This window comes from Phalangium opilio, unplaced genomic scaffold, assembly GCF_054372755.1.
Source record: "Phalangium opilio isolate 3A_F unplaced genomic scaffold, DU_Popi_V2 ptg000209l_1, whole genome shotgun sequence".
NCBI classification, from domain to species: Eukaryota; Metazoa; Arthropoda; class Arachnida; order Opiliones; family Phalangiidae; genus Phalangium; species Phalangium opilio.
The window spans coordinates 3,178,394-3,202,715 of NW_028324217.1; the positions used below are offsets into that span (position 1 = coordinate 3,178,394).

Genomic DNA, 24,322 nt, shown 5'->3' on the forward strand with positions numbered 1-24,322 from the left:
AAGTTTCAAAATTGGTGTTAAATTTTAAATTATGCCCCAGGGCTAATTTAGCTTTAAATGACACTTAGTTGGTGGTACACGTTAGACGCCAACGGTAAAAGTGGGTAAACTGTATTTTAAAGACAGGTTTTTATAACGGACAGGGAAATGCGCCAGTCTTTTGAACCATTTTCTAGAACTTGTGTTGTGTTGTGTTAAGTGTGTTTGTTTCCTTCTTTTTAAAGTGAATTTTGACTTTGAGATTAGAGTTTAGAGATAAATGAAGGTTAAACTATATCAGAAGCAAAATGCGGGTTGGTTTTATTTTTATGTAATGAATTACTAAACATATTGGTTTCGTTTTTCCTTGTGTATGTTTTGTTTGTTACTAAAGGAAAGTAGGCAGTGTGAATTCAATTTATGGGTTTGTTTACAAGTACTTCATAATTTTTAAAGTGTCGTTGAATATGGTTTAAAAGAGATAGTCGTAAATAGAGCCGTCGCAGTTGTGACGTAAGTGCCTAAGTATAACGTCACGGGTTTAGCTTTGGCAATAGGTCTATTAAGTATTTTTATTTGGAAAGTCCTCATTCCTTGCCACACTATTAGTTAGTGGATAATTAACACTGTCTTTAGTTGTTTTGCTTAGTTACTCGGGCCCTGATTGTTGTAACCCAAAGTATTTAGGATCGTCGGAAAGGGGAGAAATGCGGCTATAACATACTCAAAGGGCATCCCCGTATCTCTAGTAGAACCCGAGTTATAAGCGTCCAAAGTTGGGTGTAATACTATTCCTATGGAGGGTGGTATGTTTTTGAACATTTTGCTTAATTACTCGGCCCCTGTTTATCGTAGCCCTAAGTTTTTAGTATGGTTGGATGGGGGGCAAATAGGACTATAACATACTCAAAGGGCATCCCCGTTTCACTAGTAGAACCAGAGTTATGAGCCTCCAAAGTTGGGTCTAACGCTATTCCTATGTTAGGGGTATGTTTGTGAACATTTTGCTTAATTACTCGGCCCCTGTTTGTCTTAATCCCAAGTTTTCCCTATGGTTGGCAAATAGGACTATAACATACTCAAAGGGCATCCCCGTATCTCTAGTAGAACCAGAGTTATGAGCCTCCAAAGTTGGGTGTATATTGCTATTCCTATGGAGGGGGGGGGTATGTTTATGGACATTTTGCTTGATTACTCGGGCCCTGATTGTCTTAAACCCAAGTTTTTAGTATGGTTGGATGGGGGGCAAATAGGACTATAACATACTCAAAGGACGTCCCAGTAAGTTTCACCAACTTATATAAGCGACTACCACATTAAATAACGATTCTCTTAATTTTTGGGGCGTTTTTTTTTCTATTCATAAATTTCAACATATAACGAATTACTCATAATTATTCGCAAAAGGGTAAAACATATTGTTTTTGAAACAATATCAGAAAGAACCGCCATTTAATCAAGAACCTTCATCAAGATTGATAAATCAATGCCATATTTGTTAGATTACTAATTTACGATAGCGTGATAGTGTAGTTAATATTTAGTTATTACGAAAAAAAAAATACCATGAGAATATTTTTTATCTAATTCCAATTATTCTTATCAACATAACGGAAAAAGCTAGCTGAAGTTCATTTTATAATTTCAACAATTCAAGGGTTGGCCCAATTTTTATCAGCTAGTTGATTTCCTTTCGGCGTTATGTACCTACTTTATCGGTACCATAAGTTCATAAGATATGTTCCATCCATAAGTTTGTTAATCTCTGGTAACTTAGAAACTGGAGCTTGTTTGTAATTTTGAAGTGATTGAAGTAGGGAGGTCATAGATTCAGGGTAAAGCGACATACGCCTGGTGAGTGGGGCGCTGCTGTCAAATTTGGGCTTAGTAAGTTCAGACTAAATAGGACCTAGATGGAACTTGGTCAGACTGCAAAATTAATTAACCACCAGGACTTCAATTGACTCGCTTAATTCCGTCGTTCTCCTTCTCGAACTAGTTATCTCGGGTACTGTAAGTCCATCTCGGTAGCATTACGAACTCGTACAGGGAGTGCCATTCATACTTATGGAACGGAACATATCACTTATAAACTTATGATTTTATCAGTACTTTGAAAGTACCGGTGCGCAGTTAATTCAAAATATATACGATAGCAAAGAGCGTACCTGTATGTTATTTGCGGTAAAAGTAATTTAGGATTGTCAAAGACCTTACCGGCTTCAAGCCTCGTTATTTAAAGCGCCATCTAATGTTGTCATTCTGAAATTCTGGCAACACTAAGTTCTAACTGAACTCCCAAGTAATCGTCTAAGCGGCAAGTACTTCCGATTCCAAAAAAAAACCGTACCATTGTTGGGTTTTGGGAAAACCCATTCCAACCTTCCCCAAAAATATCTCAATAAACACCTGATTTCGATTTTGACATATCTTGCTTGCATTCTTAGTAAATAAATTTTTAATTTATTTACGGTTTTTAAAAAAAGGGGCATTTTTTATAAGACGCATAAAACTGTTTTACATAAAGCAGTGCAATGAACTGACGTTTTGTTTTATACAATCTATCTACATCATCAAAAAGATGCACCTGTCCGTTTAGACTTAATTAATGCTAGGCACCTGTCATCACCCGCCTAACTCTTGCTAGGAACTCTTTAAGCGTTTAGTTGACAGGCCATTACAATAAATAATGGTTCTTTCTTTTAGGGTGTGTTCTATTATGAAATTATTCATTTAACCATGAATGTATGTGTACAACTACGGGGAGAATGGGTTTGATAACCTTTTGTCTTCGACATGGGCGGGGCTTTGAAAGGATACTGTTGTTGACATTAGAGTAAACCAGGAATGAGGTAGGGGGAGGAAACTGATCAAATCTCTTTTACGTCACCTCTGGTGAAATAATACCTTTTTTACGTCACCTCACTTAAAATAATACTTCTTTTACGTCACCTCGGGTGAAATAAAACCTCTTTCACGTCACCTCGGGTGAAATAATAACTCTTTCACGTCACCTCAGGTAAAATATAACCTCTTACAGTACGTCACCTCACGTGAAATAATACCTCTTACAGTACGTCACCTCACGTGAAATAATACCTCTTTTACAGTACGTTACCTCACGTGAAATAATACCTCTTTTACAGTATGTTACCTCACGTGAAATAATACCTCTTTTGCAGTACGTTACCTCACGTGAAATAATACCTCTTTTACAGTACGTCACCTCACGTGAAATAACACCTTTTTTACAGTACGTCACCTCACGTGAAATAATACCTCTTTTACAGTACGTTACCTCACGTGAAATAATACCTCTTTTACAGTACGTTACCTCACGTGAAATAATAACTCTTTTACAGTACGTCACCTCACGTGAAATAATACCTCTTTTACGTCACCTCAGTTGAAACACAACCTCCTTCGATGTTTGAGTAATTTAGGCAAATAACGACTATATCACATTTGACTCTTTATCAGTGCATGATGACTTTTTTCATTTTAATTTTTTCTCAAAGAACACAGAGTGGGGGAGATAGGTGACTCTTGTTGCTGTTGTTGTTTAAGTTTTCCTTCATTTACACAAATAAAAACAGTTTCTCACAGTAGGAATGTCCAACGATAAAAAAACAAACAACAAATTTTTTTGAAGGAAAAAAATGGCACCTGAGATATAATAATTTTAGTAATATATTTACCTAATATTTACAAAGTCCGGCAGAAATTTATAATGGTTGTTGTTGCTTATTTGTTTATTTCAAATTTTATTAATTATCTACGCATTTTGTTGTTCTAAATTAGTGCGCAAAAATTATTAACAAAAAAAAAAACCAGTAGCAGACGCTTTTTGTTTAAAACCTCCGTCCGTTCAAATCTTTTAAACAAAAAACAATAGCAGACGCTTTTGTTTAAAACCTCCGTTCAAATCTTTTAAACAAAAAACAATAGCAGACGCTTTTTGTTTAAAACCTCCGTACGTTCGATCAATCTTTTAAACAAAAAACAATAGCAGACGCTTTTTGTTTAAAACCTCCGTTGGTTCAATCTTTAAACAAAAAACAATAGCAGACGCTTTTTGTTTAAAACCTCCGTTCGTTCAAATCTTTTAAACAAAAAACAATAGCAGACGCTTTTTGTTTAAAACCTCCGTTCGTTCAAATCTTTTAAACAAAAAACAATAGCAGACGCTTTTTTGTTTAAAACCTCCGTACGTTCGATCAATCTTTTAAACAAAAAACAATAGCAGACGCTTTTTTTGTTTAAAACCTCCGTTCGCTCGTTCATTCAATCTTTTAAACCATACCCACCCCAAAAAATGTTTGTTTATTTCAATCTTAACCTATTGTTTGTTTGTTTGTTTTCATCGCGGTATGCATAAATATACAAGAGTTTAATTATAATTAATATACCTAAATTTGTTTTTAATTGTCTCACTTTTGCAAAAAAAAAAAAAAAAAAAAGGGAAAAACCAGAACGACTTACTTTTTCACTTTATATACGTTTCCGTTGACGATTGATTAAACATTAAACTATATGTAACACTGTCAGGAAGATATATATTTATGTATATATATATTTTCACAGTTTAATTTTGTTTGTTTGTTTGTTTGTTTATCAATTATTAATACTTAATTTAATTCCGAGTGTTAATTAATTAAGTCTTTTGCAATCCAACCATACTATACGCATTTATATATATATATATATTTATCAATATATACACACGATGTTTATGTTTATGTTTATGTTTAGCGCGAGTAAACACGTTTTAATTCTAATCGCGATTAATTTTTATTAAATGTTTTCCCGTTAATTATGAAAAGACTAATTAATTAATTATTTATTTATTTATGTACACGTCTTCCTTAATTTTTATTAAACTGATCCTAAAATGTTTTCACCGCATGTTAACACGTTTTTTTCCCCTTAATCACATATGTTCAATTAAACCCCCGTTAACTAAAAAAAGTACTAATGTTAAAAAAGCCTAATTACTTAGCTTTAGGCTTTGCGTATCTTTATTAATTAATTAATTAATCAGATTAGGTTAGGCTTAAATTTGCGCAAACTCAGTTTTAGCGTTGTTGGACAGAATGTTTCGTTTATTCATAGTTTTTTTTGCCAGAAAAAATAGGTCAAAGTAGGTCAAAATCGCGAAACCGCAACGTTAACGCGAATAGTTAGGGTTATGATATCTATTATGGGACCGATTGTGATTTTGGTATCCGTTACTGTGATACCGATAGCGATTATCGCCGCCACCGCCGTTATTTCCTTTGTTATTAAAGGAATAGCGGTTATTCGGGTACGTACCGCCATTGTTGTTATTATTGTATTTAGCGCCACCGCCTCCGTTATTCGACTGCGAATTACGGTTCCAAGAAAACCGGTCCTGAATAACGCATCAGCAACAGCAGCAATAGATTTTAATTTTAAAGAGAAAAAGGGTTAAGAGGAAGGAATTGGGAAGAAAAGTTTTTTTTTTTTTAAAAAAAGATCGAGAGTTAGGCCTGGTAACAGATAAATTTAAAAATTTTAAATTTTTCTTACATTTGGTCGATCGCGTCGATTTTGTTGGTGATATTGTTGAAAAGGATTTCGTGAAGATTTATTAAAATCTGGTTCTGAATAACGTTTCTTTATTTTTTTAACCTATAATATCATCGGTATTAATAATAAAAAAAATCACCCTAAGTATTTCGTCAAAATTTTTTGTACCTTTCCTTTATCGAATTCTTCATCGTAATCATCAACAGGATAAAATCTTTTACGGTAACCATCGCGTGAATTATCTCTATCTAACATACTTTGACTACCATCCCATGTAGTAACTGTTAATTATTAAAAATATGGTCAACTGTCTGAGCACTTTGATTAAAGTAAGATTTTTACCGATCTTACCATTACTACTGTCTCCTTTACCGGATAATTCTAGTAGCTCGGAAACTACATTCCCTTTTTTAGTTCCGTCCCAATGTGTCCCTCCATTTGTGGTAGCTTTATTGTAACTATTATCTTGGTTACGTTTATAACCATCTCTAATGTCCGCGTCCCATAGTTTACTCGGTGCTAGAATGCGATAACGAACATTTTGCTTAATTACTTGGCCCCTGTTTGCCGGAACCCCAAGTTTTTAGAATCGTTGGATGGGGGGCAAATAGGACTATAGCATACTCAAAGGACATCCCCGTATCTCTACTAGAACCAGAGTTATGAGCCTCCAAAGTTTAGAGTAACGCTATTTCTATGGAGGGGGTTGTTTGTTTACGTTTTGCTTAATTACTCGGCCCCTGTTTGTCGTAGCCCTATGTTTTTAGTATGGTTGGATGGGGGACAAATTGGACGATAACATACTCAAAGGACATCCCCGTACCTCTACTAGAACCAGAGTTACGAGCCTCCAAAGTTGGGTCTAATGCTATTCCTATGGAGGGGGTTGTTTGTTTACGTTTTGCTTAATTACTTGGCCCCTGTTTGTCGTAGCCCAAAGTTTTTAGTATGGTTGGATGGGGGACAAATTGGACCATAACATACTCAAAGGACATCCCCGTATCTCTACTAGAACCAGAGTTATGAGCCTCCAAAGTTTAGAGTAACGCTATTTCTATGGAGGGGGTTGTTTGTTTACGTTTTGCTTAATTACTCGGCCCCTGTTTGTCGTAGCCCTACGTTTTTAGTATGGTTGGATGGGGGACAAATTGGACCATAACATACTCAAAGGACATCCCCGTATCTCAAGTAGAACCAGAGTTATGAGCCTCCAAAGTTTTTTATAATATTCGGCCTCTCTTTGCAAACTCACTCAAATCTCACAAACTTCCCCGATTTCCCTGAATTTTACTAAAAATTCGATATTTCCCGTGAGATTTTTGTGAACTATTTATTTCCCCAGGTTTCCCAGGTTTGTATGAACCCTGTTAAACGTAAATAAATAAATAAATAAATATAATCACTTACCAACACTGGTCGGCTTTGTTTTTTCAGCTTCCACAGTCTCTTTAGTCTTTTCAATCCATTCGTAGCTGGATTCCGAAGATTCATCATCGGATCTTTTACGATGAGACTTCTTTTTCTTCTTACGTCTCTCGACATTATTATCACAGCTTTGATTCAGACTTATCGTAGCACTAGTAGTAGTAGTACTAGCTATTCTTCCGTTGCACTGCTTCTCCTGCGCGGGTTCTCGATTTGATTCTCCCCCGATAGCTTTGTACTTCTTAGACAATGAAATATCGCCCTTTTCATTACCGCTATCAAAGTCATGCCGCCAACGTTTCCTATTAACGACCCTAGAATCGTTGTTCTGACTTTTGGATTGCGTTGCGTCGCCGCCGCCGCCGGTGTTGTTGCTGTTGCTTTTCCCACTATTACACCCGGGGGAAGTTCTATTATCCCCACCATGGGGGTCTCGGTTCGTAAACTGTCTTTCGCAACGATCTGGTTCCCCGCGCCCCGGAAAAGAATTTGGAGGCAACCCTAAACGGTCCACTTCGCTACTAACAACCCCGTTCTCGCGGTGACCCGAATCATTCGCGAGTCGATTAACACCACCACTAATCGCCGAAGAAGAAGTATTAACACCACCATCACCGGAAGCAATTTCCCGTGAAGAAATTGATAAAACGTCTAAGGGTTTCTTATCCTTGCTATGAGCTGAAGAAATCAAATGATTGGCGGTTTCCTTCGACTTAATAGACCAATTCCCATGAATCCCCCTTTCTTTTTTAGCACTTAAATTCTCTTGTTCGGTAACGTTCCAATCTGTAGTCGAATTAATGCTACAATTGCTGGAATTGGACGTAATCGACGGGGAAAGATTCCTATCTTCTAACACATTCCAATTAAGGGTCGATTTAACCCTTAACCCTTCACTAGTGCGACTGTTAAGGGGTAAAGATAGCTTGGCCAATGATTTTTCAAGACGCGACGAGGGTTGGTCAAAGACAGAAGAACTGTCTTGAGGTAACACGGCAGGGTTTTTCTCCGAAACGTTAGTAGTAGTAGTGACCTTTTTGAGGAGGTCTTTCTCACCAGGAAGAGGTATCTCGGATAGTTTTAACGCGGCGGTACTATCCTTCTTAATGTTATTACAATGTCCATTGACCATTTTATTTGAGGGTAAGGGTTTCTCGTCATCAGTTTCGGAGGAATCTCCGGCGTAAGGCACGAGCGTTTTAGTCGCGGTTGTAGTTGCAGTTGCAGTTGCGTTTAAAACCGATAAGGTTTTAGGAACAATCTTAAGTTTATTATTAACCACTTCGTTTCCTTTCACGATAACGACACCACCAAGATCGGGTCGATAAGTGTTATTTAAATTGTTGCCAGTTGCCGAAGCAATATTGCCGTTTGTTGTCTTACTACTGTTTGTCGTTGATGATGTTACCAACGGTCTTTTAATATCAAATGATATTTTATCGCGTTTGAGGTGATGGTTGTTCGAGAAAGAATTATTGGGTCTGGGACTGTTACCGTTCGGATTGAAGACGTGTTTGCCGTTTGGGATAATAGAGTTTGGGTTTGAGGTTGATAAAGAGGTGGAGGAATTTGAGACGCAACTATGATGGTGGTTTATGTAAGGGGATTGGGGTAACGTTACCCGGGAATCAAAGTTAGGACCAATTGGTCCGTTTTTAACTAGTTTACTATTTGAAGGTAAACTAGAGATTGGTTTCTGAAATTAATTAAATACCCGACCATGCATCAGAAACGAAACAACACGATAAAATGCTAAAGACTTAAACAGGGTTCGGACGAAATCCCTGACGAAATTTTGTCAATATCCCTGGCCATTTTAAGGTGTTTACACGCAGAGTCCCCTTCACCACACCTGTCCCATTATCACTGCTCGGAGCATGGTTTGACATACCAAAACGCAATCCCTGACTTTTTTAGAAAGAAACTTTAAATCCCTGACTTTTAAAGCCTATATCCCTGACCATTTTAAGGTGTTTACCCGCAGAGTTCCCTTCATAATTACACCTGGGCCCATATTTAGCATTGCACGAAGCAATCATGGTTTGATACACCAAACAAAATCCCTGACTTTTCAGGAAAAAAATTTTAAATCCCTGACTTTTCCAGCTTATCCCTGACGAAATTTTGGTAAAATATCCCTGACCATTTTAAGTACGTGTTTACCGGAGCCCACTTCATAATTACACCTGGGCCATATTTAGCATTGCTTGAAGCCAGGTTTGATATACCAAACAAAATCCCTGACTTTTAAGGGAAAAAACTATAAATCCCTGACTTTTCCAGCTTGTCCCTGACGAAATTCTTGGTAAAATATCCCTGACAGTTTTAAGTAACGTGTTTACCAGCAGAGCCCACTTCATAATTACACCTGGGCCCATATTTAGCATCGCACGAAGCAATCATGGTTTGATATACCAAACAAAATCCCTGACCGATCCCCGACTTATTAGGGAAAAAAACGTAAAATCCCTGACTATTTAGGGAAAAAAACGTAAAATCCCTGACTATTTAGGGAAAAAACGTAAAATCCCTGACTTTTTAGGGAAAAAACGTAAAATCCCTGACTTTATAGGGGAAAAAAACGTAAAATCCCTGACTTTTTAGGGAAAAAAACGTAAAATCCCTGACTTTTTAGGGAAAAAACCTAAAATCCCTGACTTTTTAGGGAAAAAACCTAAAATCCCTGACTTTTTAGGGAAAAAACCTAAAATCCCTGACTTTTTAGGGAAAAAACCTAAAATCCCTGACTTTTTAGGAAAAAAAAAACGTAAAATCCCTGACTTTTTAGGGGAAAAAAACGTAAAATCCCTGACTTTTTAGGGGAAAAAAACGTAAAATCCCTGACTTTTTAGGGGAAAAAAACGTAAAATCCCTGACTTTTTAGGGGAAAAAAACGTAAAATCCCTGACTTTTTAGGGGAAAAAAACGTAAAATCTCTGACTTTTTAGGGAAAAAACGTAAAATCCCTGACTTTTCCAGCTTATCCCTGACCAAATTTTGCCAATATCCCTGGGACCGTTTTAAGGTGTTTACCCGAAGAGCCCACTTAATCACACCTGGCCCATATTGGTTTGATACACCAAACAAAACCCATGATCTATCCCCGAAGTTTTTAGGGAAAAAGTTTAAATCCCTGACTTATTCTCCCATTTCCCAAATCCCTGACTCATTCCCCCCGGGTTTCGAACGAACCCTGTTAAATAGGCAAAAAATCGTATTCTCTTACCTTGATGAGTCCTTTGGAGATTACGGTAGGTTGAACTTTGACATAGAATAGCACGTAAGCTTGTTGGGCCAAAACTTGATTTTGCGTGACTTGACTGACTCGCGTGTCATCCATGACGTACCATAGACCATTGGAGTTACGGATGTAGCAATAGTAATGACCGGAGTTGCACGTGTGACCCATGTGAACTAATACCGAGCTAAGTTTGTAAGTCACGGGACTTCCTTTGTTTTCTGACATATATGGTCGCAAATCCAGTCTTTCTGGGTATGTCACGTGTTTCGTGATTTTTCCACCGAACATTCGGTTGTAGTCAAATCTGCCCAAAACGTCAAGGTACATTAAACCTCTTCCAGTAATAATGTACCCATGAAAATTCCGAAATCGCGATTTTTCAAAGGTTTAACTCGACTTAACTACTGTCATTACATAATTTTTTAGGCTAAAATAGGGCAATGTCAAAATTGAACTACACTCTTCACAAATGCCAATATTTTCTTGATCTTTTTGGCCTATTTTTAATTTTAGTGACATTTCCTTGATCATTTTGGCCCATATTTGAATTCACTGACATTTTTTGACATATTTTAACACTACCTGACATTTCTGCACATATTTTAACACTACCTAACATTTTTTGACATATTTTAACACTACCTGACATTTTTTGACATATTTTAACACTACCTGACATTTTTTGACATATTTTAACACTACCTGACATTTCTGCACATATTTTAACACTACCTGACATTTTTTGACATATTTTAACACTACCTGACATTTCTGCACATATTTTAACACTACCTAACATTTTTTGACATATTTTAACACTACCTGACATTTTTTTGACATATTTTAACACTACCTGACTTTTTTTGACACATTTTAACACTACCTGACATTTTTGCACATATTTTAACACTACCTGACATTTTTTCACATATTGACACTACCCGACCTTTTTCACATATTTTAACACTCCCTGACATTTTCCCACATATTTTAACACTCCCCGACCTTTTTCACATATTTTAACACTCCCCGACATTTTCCCACATATTTTAACACTCCCCGACCTTTTTCACATATTTTAACACTCCCTGACATTTTCCCTTATATTTTAACACTCCCTGACCTTTTCCCACATATTTTAACACTCCCAGACATTTTTCCACATATTTTAACACACCCTGTCCTTTTCCCACATATTTTAACACTCCCTAACATTTTTCCACATATTTTAACACTCCCTAACCATTTTCCCACATATTTTAACACTCCCTAACCATTTTCCCACATATTTTAACACTCCCTAGCCTTTTTCCACATATTTTAACACACCCTGACCTTTTCCCACATATTTTAACACTCCCTAACCATTTTCCCACATATTTTAACACACCCCGACCTTTTTCACATATTTTAACACACCCTGACCTTTGGCTTGCAACCAAGACGTGATTTACAAGACACAATGTATCAACTGCTGCAAAAACACTCTCGAAAACTGTTAAATTAACTCTCAACAAGATTAGATAGATTCCCTAACAAGAATCAATATATATTCCCAACAGAGAATGAGCAACACCCATCAACATAACCCAAAGATAACAAACCCACGTGCCCATTCTAGTCAAAATGAATATCAATCCTTGTATTTGAGTTTTTGACGATCTTTCGTGTTTTTGCAAAGTATCAAATTATAATCTCAATAAAAATCGGGTTTCAAATCAAAATAATCTTAAAATTTAAGTTCTTCAAGGAATTATGGGAATTAAGAGAGAAAACGGGTGTCACATTACCTTTTAAATTGGAACGTGGCAACATTGGGAGCTCGATGGACGGTGAATTTCTTCTCAGCTCTGACTTTAGTCCCGCATTTTGGACATTTATAGGCGTTATCATCTTCAAGCATTTCAGGCTCGACAAATTTCTTAAGAGCACCTTCCAGACTAGAAACATTCTATGAACAGAAAGGTTTAAACGTAAATAAAACCTATAGCATACTATGGGACGCGTTCATACACTATAGGATAGTATAAAAGGTGTTCAAACACTATAGGATAGTATAAAAGGTGTTCAAACACTATAGGATAGTATAAAAGGTGTTCAAACACTATAGGATAGTATAGAACGTGTTCAAACACTATAGGATAGTATAGAACGTGTTCAAACACTATAGGATAGTATAGAACGTGTTCAAAAACTACGGGATAGTATAGAACGTGTTCAAAAACTACGGGATAGTATAGAACGTGTTCAAAAACTACGGGATAGTATAGAACGTGTTCAAAAACTACGGGATAGTATAGAACGTGTAAAAAACGACGGACTACGATAGAACGCGTTCAGAAACTACGTGATAGCGTAGGACGTGTTCAGAAACTACGGGATAGCGTAGGACGTGTTCAGAAACTACGGGATACCGTGGGACGTGTTCAGAAACTACGGGATACCGTGGGACGTGTTCAGAAACTACGGGATACCGTGGGACGTGTTCAGAAACTACGGGATACCGTGGGACGTGTTCAGAAACTACGGGATACCGTGGGACGTGTTCAGAAACTACGTGATAGCATAGGACGTGTTCAAACACTATAGGATACAATAGAACGTGTTCAAACACTACGGGATACCGTGGAACGTGTTCAAAAACGATAGGATACTATAGAACGTGTTCAAAAACGACGGAATACTATAGGACGTGTTCAAACACAGTAGAATATTATAGGACGCGTTCAAAAACGACGGAATACTATAGGACGCGTTCAGAAACGACGGGATACTATGGGACGTGTTCAAAAACGACGGGATACTATAGAACATGTTCAAAACTATAGGATAGTGTAGAACGTGTTCAAAACTATAGGATAGTATAGAACGTGTTCAAAACTATAGGATAGTGTAGAACGTGTTCAAAACTATAGGATAGTGTAGAACGTGTTCAAAACTATAGGATAGTATAGAACGTGTTCAAAACTATAGGATAGTATAGAACGTGTTCAAAACTATAGGATAGTGTAGAACGTGTTCAAACACTATAGGATAGTGTAGAACGTGTTCAAACACTATAGGATAGTGTAGAACGTGTTCAAACACTATAGGATAGTGTAGAACGTGTTCAAAACTATAGGATAGTATAGAACGTGTTCAAAACTATAGGATAGTATAGAACGTGTTCAAAACTATAGGATAGTATAGAACGTGTTCAAAACTATAGGATAGTGTAGAACGTGTTCAAACACTATAGGATAGTATAGAACGTGTTCAAACACTATAGGATAGTGTAGAACGTGTTCAAACACTATAGGATACTATAGAACGCGTTCAAACACTATAGGATAGTGTAGAACATGTTCAAAACTATAGGATAGTATAGAACGTGTTCAAAACTATAGGATAGTATAGAACGTGTTCAAAACTATAGGATAGTATAGAACGTGTTCAAAACTATAGGATAGTATAGAACGTGTTCAAAACTATAGGATAGTATAGAACGTGTTCAAAACTATAGGATAGTATAGAACGTGTTCAAAACTATAGGATAGTGTAGAACGTGTTCAAAACTATAGGATAGTATAGAACGTGTTCAAAACTATAGGATAGTATAGAACGTGTTCAAAACTATAGGATAGTATAGAACGTGTTCAAAACTATAGGATAGTATAGAACGTGTTCAAAACTATAGGATAGTGTAGAACGTGTTCAAACACTATAGGATACTATAGAACGTGTTCAAACACTATAGGATAGTGTAGAACGTGTTCAAACACTATAGGATACTATAGAACGTGTTCAAACACTATAGGATACTATAGAACGCGTTCAAAAACGATAGGATACTATAGGGCGTGTTCAAAAACTATAGGATACTATAGAACGTGTTCAAAAACGATAGGATACTATAGAACGCGTTCAAAAACGATAGGATACTATAGAACGCGTTCAAAAACTACGGAATAATATAGAACGTGTTCAAAAACTACGGAATAATATAGAACATGTTCAAAACATACCTTAATATCTAATATGAAGTCCATAAAATGATCAAATGTATTACTACGTCCTTGACAGTTCAAACAAATTACTGCAAAAAAAAAAAAAAAAAAAATACAACATTAACATTAAAATCTACATAATAAAAATTAATTTAAACAAGAGTTTAATTAATTATAATTACCTTGACTACGATTATAGCCACCAAATATATAATTAATAACCGTTGTTTCTTTGCTGGCAGGATCAAGCCTTAATAAAAATAAATAAACATTGTTTAACATTACGTGTTTTTAAACAAAAATTACGTCACCAAAAAAAAAAAAAAAACACGGAGTTCGCTCAATAAGTTCTTACTTAAAGTCAGTGTGAGAGTTTGCTAGAGAAGCTTTCCAAAGATGATCAATAACATAACGTAGGAATTCATGCGCATCTTCTTGGCGCCCAAATTGAAAGTGTTTTGCAATAGCTAATTAGCATAGATTAATTAGCAAAGTTGTAAAACTCGTTAATTGCTAAAAATATTTATTCATTTCTCTTACATCTAAGTTTCTGATAAATTGAGAGGGGTTTTATGGCTTGCCCATGATGATCCATGACACGTTTCATGTGTTTTTGCATTTCGCACATGAGACAAAAGTTACCTAATTTACCTACAAACGTATTTACGTACGTACGTTATTAAACGAAGTTTCTAGGGGCAATATTGTTAAAGGGAGGGTGAAGTAGAAAATCAAGTGATTTTTTTTATCGATTCTTCTACCAATTTTAAGACCAGTCTGCATAGTGAAACATTCAGGAAATACCAGTTCCGAATGATTTTAAAATTATTTCAAATTAGGTTCAGATTTTAAGGATAATTTTAAACAAGAACCTCCGACCAATCACAACAAAAATTCTCGTGGCATGTTCCGTGTCGAATGAAATTTATCACGAGATTTGATAAAATTCGCGCGCGACGTGATAATCGTGGCGCGAGACATGGAGCATGCGTGCCACGAGAATTTTGTTAATAAAAAGGCAGGGCGTTACGTGATTGGTCGGAGGGGCTTGTTTAAAATTATCCTTAAAATCTGAACCTAATTTGAATTAATTTTAAAATCATTCGGAACTGGTATTTCCTGAATGTTTCACTATGCAGACTGGTCTTAAAATTAGTAGAAGAATCGATAAAAAAATCACTTGATTTTCTACTTCACCTTTAATATAACGTACATTTTGCGCAATGATCCTCTTCAAAAAGAAGATAATTGGCTAACGGTGGGCAATAAGTTAAACATTGTAACACTGTATTCATAAAACACGTATTGCCAACATTAACTAATCCAGCGCCTATTTTGTGCGTTTGTTTCCATTCTAAAGAGATTTTTGCTGGGTTGTAAAGTTGAACTTTAGGTTGGGGGATGCCATCGGCCACGTAGTTACGGTTGTTATCTTCAAAACCATTATGCGAGTCTTTTAAAAAGATTGTGTGACAATTATTATGAGTGTTTGTTTGTTTGTTTGTTTTATGGGGGTTAAAGTACAGGGTTCATACAACTTTTGGAAAACGAATTTCACTTAATTTTACTGCTTTTTCCCGTATATGGAGTATTCCTTGAAGCAAATGTTAACGAAGGAGGGGAATAGGGCAAATTGGACTATAACATACTCAAAGGACATCCCCATATCTCTAATATAACCAGAGTTATGAGCCTCCAAAGTTGGGTGTATTGTTAATCCTATGGAGGGTATGTTCATGAACATTTTGTTTAATTACTCGGCCCCTGTTTGTCGTAGCACTAAGTGTTTAGTATGGTTGGATGGGGGGCAAATTGGGCTATAACATACTCAAATTGCATCCACGTATCTCTAATATAACCAGAGTTATGAGCCTCCAAAGTATAGTGTGATGTTAACCCTATGGAGGGAATGTTCATGAACCTTTCACTCAATTACTCGGCCCCTGTTTGTCGTAGCCTCAAATTTTTAGTATGGTTGGATGGGTGATAAATAGGACTATAACATACTCAAAGGACATCACTGTATCTCTGATATAACCAGAGTTATGAGCCTCCAAAATTGGGTCAAATGCTTTTCCTATGGAGGGTATATGTTCACGAACATTTTGCTTAATTACTCGGCCCCTGTTTGTCGTAGCCCCAAGTTTTTAGTATGGTTGGATGGGGGACAAATTGGACTATAACATACTCAAAAGGCATCTCCATATCTCTAGTAGAACCAGAGTTATGAGCCTCCAAAATATAGTGTAATGTTAATCCTATGGAGGGGATGTTTATGAACATTTTCCTTAATTACTCGGCCCCTGTTTGTCGTAGCCCTAAGTTTTTAGTATGGTTGGATGGGGGGCAAATAGGACTATAACATACTCAAAGGACACCTCCGTATCACTAATAGAACCAGAGTTACGAGCCTCCAAAATTGGGTCAAATGCTTTTCCTATGGAGGGGATGTTCACGAACATTTTGCTCAATTACTCGGCCCCTGTTTGTCGTAGCCTCAAGTTTTTAGTATGGTTGGATGGGGGGCAAATAGGACTATAACATACTCAAAGGACATCCCCGTATCTCTAATATAACCAGAGTTACGAGCCTCCAAAGTTGGGTGTAATTTTAATCCTATGGAGGGTATGTTTTTGACGCAAATTTCCCTGAAATTTACTAAAAATTCAAAATTTCCCAGAGTTTTCCCCGAGGTTTTTGTCAACTATTTATTTCCCTGATTTTTCCCTGTTTTCCAGGTTTGTATGAACCCTGAAGTAGACATTACTTTTAGATTTGTGACTTGTAGTAAACTTTGTTTGTCCATTCATGTGAACCTCGGGAAGCATCTTATTATTGTCGTTGTCAGTACCAAATTGGCGGTATTTAGCTTTAAGAGCGTTAGTACTCATACTGTGATCATTGTCACTTGGAGTAAAGTCTACGTGTGATGAAAGTAACGAAGAATGGGAAGCACTCGCAACCTTTTTTAAAAATTGTGTTTATATTTCATTTAGTAAAATCAAAATGTGTTCACTTCCTTTAAACATTGATCTATGTACCTGTTTTCCTAATGAGAGGGAACTAGTTATCTTGTTTGAAATTTGCGTGTGAGAGGCTAACATGGTGAAGAATTTAACACAAAGCCAAAAAGTATGTTTGACAAAAGAGAAATCCAGTTATCTCAAATGTTTATAAGCTTATATCTCTTCCATTATCGAAAATATAAACGTCCTCAGGGTATTAATAGGTATTTAGGGCAGCTTCCCGCTCAAAAACCTTGCATTTGGAACTATTTTCAGTCCAAGAGGTTCAAGGTGAATGCATAAATGTTGGAAAGTATTTGGCTACATAATAAAATGATTATATATAACCATTTTTATAATTAAGTAAAAACCCCACACGCTGTTCTTAATTAAATCGGATTCGGAATAAAAATTTGGCAAGGCTTAACGTCTTTCATTATCAATGGCTTGAATCGTCAAATATGCCCTATATAATTTCAAAACATGTGCTACAATAGGACTTGGTCTATACATACTATAGGTATTATAATAAATTACCCGCCAAAATGACGTCAATATTATTATTTTCGGTAAATTTTAACAAATTTTTACGTCATCGCTATGACTATATAAAAATGGTTATTTTTACACCATAATTCGTTAGTTTTAATTATATTTAGTCAATATCAACGGGGTTTTAGTAATTTTATTTGTCATAAGCCTAATTTCCTAGACCTTGTCTTGTCTCCTTGATTCGTTAAGCCTTGGCGATAAAAAGTATGCCTGATTTCGGCCACGTTTAGTGGTATTAATACATATTTTACAGGTTTAAAAATCATTTATAAACGTAAACTATAGTTTTAAATAATTAATTATAACAAATTAAAAGCGTACTTACCATAATTTCCATAATTGATGTATAAATTAAACGTAAAATAACGTCTTCTTACCGCATAACAAAATCCCGGATCCGGGCACTTAACGATCGCCTCCGTGGGAAAAAATGGACATGAAGGCCCTCTATCGATCGTATTTCGTGCTCAAAGAAAAATGTCCATTTTTTGTAACCTTGAAATTTTAACATAAAATCGATATTTCCCTGTTAATTAATCAAAGATAAAAGAACATATTTGAAAATTACTATTTACAAATATAATTATGCCTAAAAATTTATATTTAAAAACGGCTTTTAGAAATTGGGAAAAAGTTGATTTACGTTCAGGCCGCTATATTCAATTTGAGTCAAGTAGGCTCTGAGTCTGGCACACTCGATCACGCAAAAAGCAACTCGACGTCTGATTGGTTGAAAAACTGGCTGGCTTCTATCTTTGGAGAAATGGCGCGAGGTTTAAATCTAAAACCTCACGGAAATTTTAACAACTAACAATTTTATAACAATTTGAAATAATTTTATTGGCACAAAATCAGGTACCACTCTGATATACAAACGCATAATTTCTTTCAGGAACGAAATAATTAATTAATAATAATTAAATAAATTTGTTGTTTACCTTAATTAGGGTGGTTTTTTTTCACACAAATACAGGGATTAGTGCAATCATGATGTAGTAAAAGCCCAAGAAGTTTTATTATTATTTAGTAGTAGTAAAAATTGGTAGAAATATCTATAAACTAATTTAAAGAAATAAAAATTAACATTAATTTACATCACTATAACGTCGGGGTGTTAATAATTAATTATCAACTATAATTGAGTTAATTTTAAGTGCTTGGGCTTGAGAAAAAGTTTAATTTAATAAAAACTTTAGTTATTGAGTGCAAAAATTGCAATGTGTTTGTTTTTTTGTAACAAATATTTCTGATAACTAAAAACTATAATTTTGATTAAATATCAAAGTGTTTTTGATTATCCAAATAAAATTATTATATGCGATTTAATATACGTTTTTTTTTGTTTTTGTTCATAAGCCAAATGTACATACTTAGGCCCCAAAACATTACTATAAATTTACCTACAATTATTTATTTAATTTACGCATTTGAGCTTGCGTATTTAAAATCTCTTAAAGAGTAAAAGTTAAGCAATTCGTCATTTACGTAAATTTTGTTTTTATTTATTTATTTATTTATTTGTTTATAAATATTCCATATAATTATTAGAATTCTATGGTTGCACGTTTTGAATTAATTTTCGAAGCGATTACGTAATCGTAACCTTTTCAAACATGCTTAACCTTTGACCCTTTTCGAGTTATTATACATTTTAAGCCCTTTTCTATTTACAAGAATGGGTTTTTGTTAGTTTTTTACTTTTGCGCCACCGAATTGTTGGCGTGCAAAAGTTATGTTTATTTATTTAAAATCGGGATTCAAAACTTTTCCCGCTATTTTCTAATAAAAATTATACCTACTTTTGGGCAATTCATGCTGTCCTGTCTTAATTGTTTGTTTATGTACACAACAAGTTTGTTTTTGTTTTTTGCGTAAATGTATTTTGTTTGTTTTCCAATTTGTGTACTAATTTAACTTGATTTACAAATCTCAACTTGGCCACGGAAGGGTTCAACTTGGGGAGGGGGGAGGTAAAGTTTGTTAGGGGTGAAAAAAACAGAGGGGAAAGACTAGAGGCGACATCTGGTGGTGGCCTTGAGAGAAATTAATATCTTTTATATTTGCAACGAAACTTGGAGATGATAATTGAAGGGTCAGTAGCGTTTAATTATGATTACTTTAAACGGTTAAGTAGTTTTAAATGCATTAATATGTAAAAATTAAGCGCAAAAATCTAATTTTTGTTATTTGAAGATGGGAAAATAAAATTAAATAGGTAATTTGTATCTGGCGCAGTCTGACGGGAAATATCTGTATTATTTTTAAATATAAAATGTTTAAAAACTAAAATTAAACGCGATGCATATGCTACTACCCTTTTTAGTGCGAATTAAGTCCATTTAAGCGTGTTATACTGTAAAAATGCTGCAAATAAAAATTATTTGTTTTTTGATGTATAGCTTATATACTTCCTAAGTTAATTTGCGAGGAATATCGGTTAATTTTTTACCGATATTTTTTATCTTAGGGAAGTTACAACATTGATATTCATGTGTACTTTATTGCAGGTAGCCCTTCACTAAGTATAGAGTTTATGTCGTCCATTATTGATGGACATTTTGTTTTTAAGAATTAAAATATATATACATATTAAATTAAAACGACATTTCTTAGTTAATTTTAATTAATTTAAGTCCAAAATGGAGTTCAAAGCAACAGCTAGATCAGGCATTTTTGCATTTATTTAAAAGGCAAGCGTGTCTTCTATAATATAGAACCGATTTTAAGGGTTGGTTTAGGCCCTAATTTAAAAGTTCCATATATATTTTGGTTAATTTAAGCCTTGGCTGATCTTCCAGTGGCGTTCGCAAAATTTCAATGATAAATGGCTTTTAACTGACCTCTACTTTGATTAATAGTTACTTTGCGCCATCTTGGGTTAATTTGAAAACTCGATAGTTCCATATATATTAATTAATATAAGCCTTGGCTGATCTGCCAGTGGCGTTTGCAAATGCAAAATTGCAATAAAAACTGCTTCTTACTGACCTCCATTTTGGTTAATAGTAACTTGGCGCCATCTATTCATTTGCAGCAGAATCGAATTTGATACGCATGCGCGGGCGCCATCTTGATGGAAGTAGCGTAACTTCTGTCAAGTTTGTTCGATTCTAATACTTCTTTTTTTGTTTCTTTGTTTAATTATTTTCTCCTTTAAAATAATTAGTATAGTTTTAAATTTTAATTAATATCTTACGTTACCAGAATAGCCCGAGTAATGAAAAGAATTTTTTAGAAAATTTTAATTTTAATTTTAAATTTTTCTAAATTTATATATTTTTTTAAATCCTAATGCACACATAGTTAAGGGGAAGAAAATGTATAAGAAATGTTTTTTTTATAATAATATACACTATAAGATAGAGCCTATGGTAGTATATTGTTTTAAAGTATTGCATTCAGTATTTTTTTTTATGAATATATAAAATTTTTTTGAATGAGATTCGAAGACTGTTTTGTTTTTAATGATGGAAATAAAACCCAGCAGCACCGCAACGTTTAAATTTCTACTTCATTGTTTGTTTATTTAAGTTTCTGCGCGCTTCGATAGAAACAATATTAAATTTAAATTAAAGTTTTTGCTTTCTTTATTATAATTGGAATGCATTAGATTATGATTGGTTGAAAGGCAGCCAATCATATTTGAGGAAATAATTCAGTTTGTTTGATTGGTTAGTTGGTTTATATCGCTGCTATTGTCGTTCTGATTGGACAGAAATGTATCCAATCAGATTGCTGATTTTGATTTTTTAAATTTAAGATCGTCATCTTCATCTAGTGGCATAGACTTTAATTATAATTAATTTAAAAAGCTGTTTAATTTAATTTAAAAATTAAATGCGAGTGATTGTTAGTAATGTTGCAAATTAACACCTAAATTGTTTTTCTAACTATATGGCACTTGAGATATCTCAATTTTCATATTGGCGCTTAAGTGTATAATTATTTTAAGTAATTAAATTACGATCTGACTAGAAAATAGATTATTTTTTTAATTGAAAATCCTATCTTTGGGTTTTAATTTTTCTTTTTTATATATCTTTGGCTTAATTATTAATTTTAATCCCTAATTCTAATTAATATAATTAAATTAAATTAACCCAAATATAAATTAAAGCCTTAAATGTTTAAATATATATATAAATTGAAAAATATTAATTGTGTTGTAAATAATGTGTAATTAGGATTTAAATGAATTAATTAAGTAATTAACTAAATAGCTATATTTAAAGTTTCACGTAACCTGTACGGTACCAGCCACACATTGCTGTTCTCAGTCCAACACTTACTTACCTACATCGCCTGCAATATTTAAAGTATAAATATTGCGACCCAAAAGCGAACAAGTTAACAACACATGTACAGTTTCAATCTTTAGTATAATTTTAACAATCTTTCCCCTTTTCTTAATCTTAATTGCTTAGTAAATTTTAAATTTGATTTGATTTTTTCAATATTTCAAAATATTAACCCTTCATACCTAACAGGAAATATATACAAAAATTAATACGCGTTAATTAACACTTAAATTGTTAATTTTAATATTTTCTTAAATTTTTTTTTTAAATTTCTTTCGTATTTAACATCTTAATTCCGAGTTAGTTCCCCATTTCTGTCCCCAATTAAGAATAAATTAGATAATTAGTCAAATTAGTAATTAGCTAGAATACATTATAATTAGGAAGATTTTTAAGTGTTTTTTGCTTGATTAAGGAACAATTTATTTTTACACCCAAATTTTAAATTTTAAATTTTTTCCCATAATCCCATACCCGATACTGGGAAGACACAAATTTCAAAGGGAGTATGACATACCAAAAAACCAGTAAAATAAAAATTGTGACCCATTAACGTAAATTTCCCCCCAAAAAACGAACTAACATGATCAGGGTTAATAAAGAAATGGTTAGTTAATTCGACTAACCAATAATTTTTAAAGTTTAAAAATATCCTCTTTACACATTACATAACCCTGATACGTTGTCCCAATCCCAATCCCAATAGGAATGTGTTACGTGTTATTTATACTCAATTAATTAATTAATTAATTAATTAATTAATTTTAATTAAATTGGAATTAATTTAATTTATTTAGCAATTAAATACTTTATCCGTATCCGGTTAATTGTTTAATTTGTTCCTTTGTGGCCTTGCTACTGGGTTTAAGTTAGTTAATATATATTTCTTTATATATAATATTATATAATTTAATTTATTTTAATTATTTTACCTAATTAGGCAGTTTTAATTAGGCCTACTTCGTTAAGCCTTTGCAGCTAGACGTGTTGAATGTACTCTGGATTGAGAAAAGAAAAACCGAAGAATTCAGTTTGATCCAAGTTCATCATGAACAGCTTGTCCGTCGGTGTTAAGTCCGTCTTTTCGCTCGTAAATTGCTTGTCAAAGTTACTAACATCCTTTCGATGTTTCTGTATAAATGACGTAGTTTTTTATACAGACGCATGCGCGTGAGTGACGTCATGAACGGAAGAAGAAGTAGATAAAAGGAGAGAAAATATTTTCTTAAAATTAGATCATTTTACAAATTGATTGTCAGTTCTGGTTGGTTAAACCGAACCGTAGTTAATTTTTTTTAATCTAATTTAATTCAATTTAGTTTAAGTTATAAACGGTCGAGACAAATTTGTGATTTGACAGAAAGGAAACGAGACTTATTTTAAAATGATTGGGTTATTATTATGGCGTCTATTATCTTGATTCATCGGTGATTGTTGAACAATTTAAAACAGGAAATTGAATGAATGTTTCCTGATTTGCGTTGATATGTCAAATCAATCACTGACAATTTGGGAATTTTGTAAATTGGTTTGAAACAGTAACAGTAACAGTTCGATTATCAAATTTTTAAAGCGACACAGCGAATTTTTATTTTGAAGCGATGTTACTTGTATTTGTGGGAGGAGCTTACGGAAGACCACGCCCACATAGTGAAGTATCATTCTTACATAGTGTAGGTTAGAATTCCAGATGTATTTTCTATTTTATTCACTCCAAATCATGCTGATTTAATTTCAATTTTTTTAATGAGATATTTAAACTATAATAATTATAGTTTAATATTAAGTCATAAAAATTATTTTAATTAAGAAATACGTACTGTTAAAAACCAATTTTTATAGATAATAGATAATAGATAATACGCCAATCAGATAAATAATATCTCAAATATAACTTAAAATAATAATAATTATAGTTATAATTTTGTAAGTCCTAAAAACACAATTCCTTAATTAAAAATAATTATTAAATAGTAAATAAAAACCAATATTGCGTTTTGTGTTAATTAAATATACCTCTTAATTAATTAACTGAACCAAATTTTATAAAACATTTCTGTAAAATACCAGTAATGTACGTAGAACTTCGTTGTCCCCGAACATTGAATTATACATCAAAATATCACGGTATGAAACTGGGTAGCGGTAATGTTATAACATCTACGTTATATATATAGTGCATCTAAGCCTAAAAAGCAATATTACATGCAATATCTACTCTACGTGTTATCTAACAGAACGGTGTATTAATAAATATAATAATATTTAGCGTCTAATATACCGATA

At 34.0% G+C, this 24,322-nt stretch overlaps 2 protein-coding genes across 4 annotated transcripts in view; both read right to left on the reverse strand.

The window, feature by feature from the left end:
* Nucleotides 1-3,443: 3,443 nt before the first annotated feature.
* On the reverse strand, nt 3,444-18,218 carry scny (ubiquitin specific peptidase 36). 2 transcript variants are annotated; one of them, XR_016375355.1, is made up of 16 exons: nt 18,064-18,218; nt 17,223-17,507; nt 16,949-17,144; nt 15,395-15,634; nt 14,722-14,832; nt 14,537-14,648; nt 14,364-14,431; nt 14,200-14,270; nt 11,986-12,146; nt 10,181-10,499; nt 6,937-8,650; nt 5,881-6,048; nt 5,698-5,810; nt 5,530-5,631; nt 4,246-5,371; nt 3,444-4,009 (listed from the first exon to the last, which is right to left on the reverse strand). XR_016375355.1 is itself a non-coding variant. In XM_089854928.1 (15 exons), exons 2-15 carry the CDS (start codon nt 17,283-17,285, stop codon nt 5,147-5,149), a joined length of 3,663 nt encoding a protein of 1,220 aa, XP_089711054.1. In that variant the 5' UTR covers nt 17,286-17,507; nt 18,064-18,218; the 3' UTR covers nt 3,444-5,146. The 2 variants fall into 2 exon arrangements, 1 of the variants encoding a protein (XP_089711054.1); XM_089854928.1 differs by having other exon boundaries at nt 3,444-5,371.
* A 1,010-nt stretch (nt 18,219-19,228) lies between these two features.
* Nucleotides 19,229-24,322, reverse strand: part of Pkc53E (Protein C kinase 53E) — a 109,617-nt gene continuing 104,523 nt past the window's right edge. For both annotated transcript variants that reach the window (XM_089854959.1, XM_089854960.1), the window contains exon 16: nt 19,229-23,167. In XM_089854959.1, the coding sequence (XP_089711085.1) occupies nt 23,015-23,167 (153 nt within the window). In that variant the 3' untranslated portion in view covers nt 19,229-23,014. The remainder of the gene's footprint in view (nt 23,168-24,322) is intronic.

What these genes read in the sequence shown, in the direction of transcription:
- scny (XM_089854928.1), bottom strand. Translation starts at nt 17,285, where the DNA reads ATGTTAGCCTCTCACACGCAAATTTCAAACAAGATAACTAGTTCCCTC. An exon ending in TACAAGTCACAAATCTAAAA is followed by an intron (nt 15,635 to 16,948) that starts GTAATGTCTACT and finishes TCTTTTTAAAAG; the next exon opens with ACTCGCATAATGGTTTTGAA. An exon ending in AAGAATTCGATAAAGGAAAG is followed by an intron (nt 5,632 to 5,697) that starts GTACAAAAAATT and finishes ATGATATTATAG; the next exon opens with GTTAAAAAAATAAAGAAACG.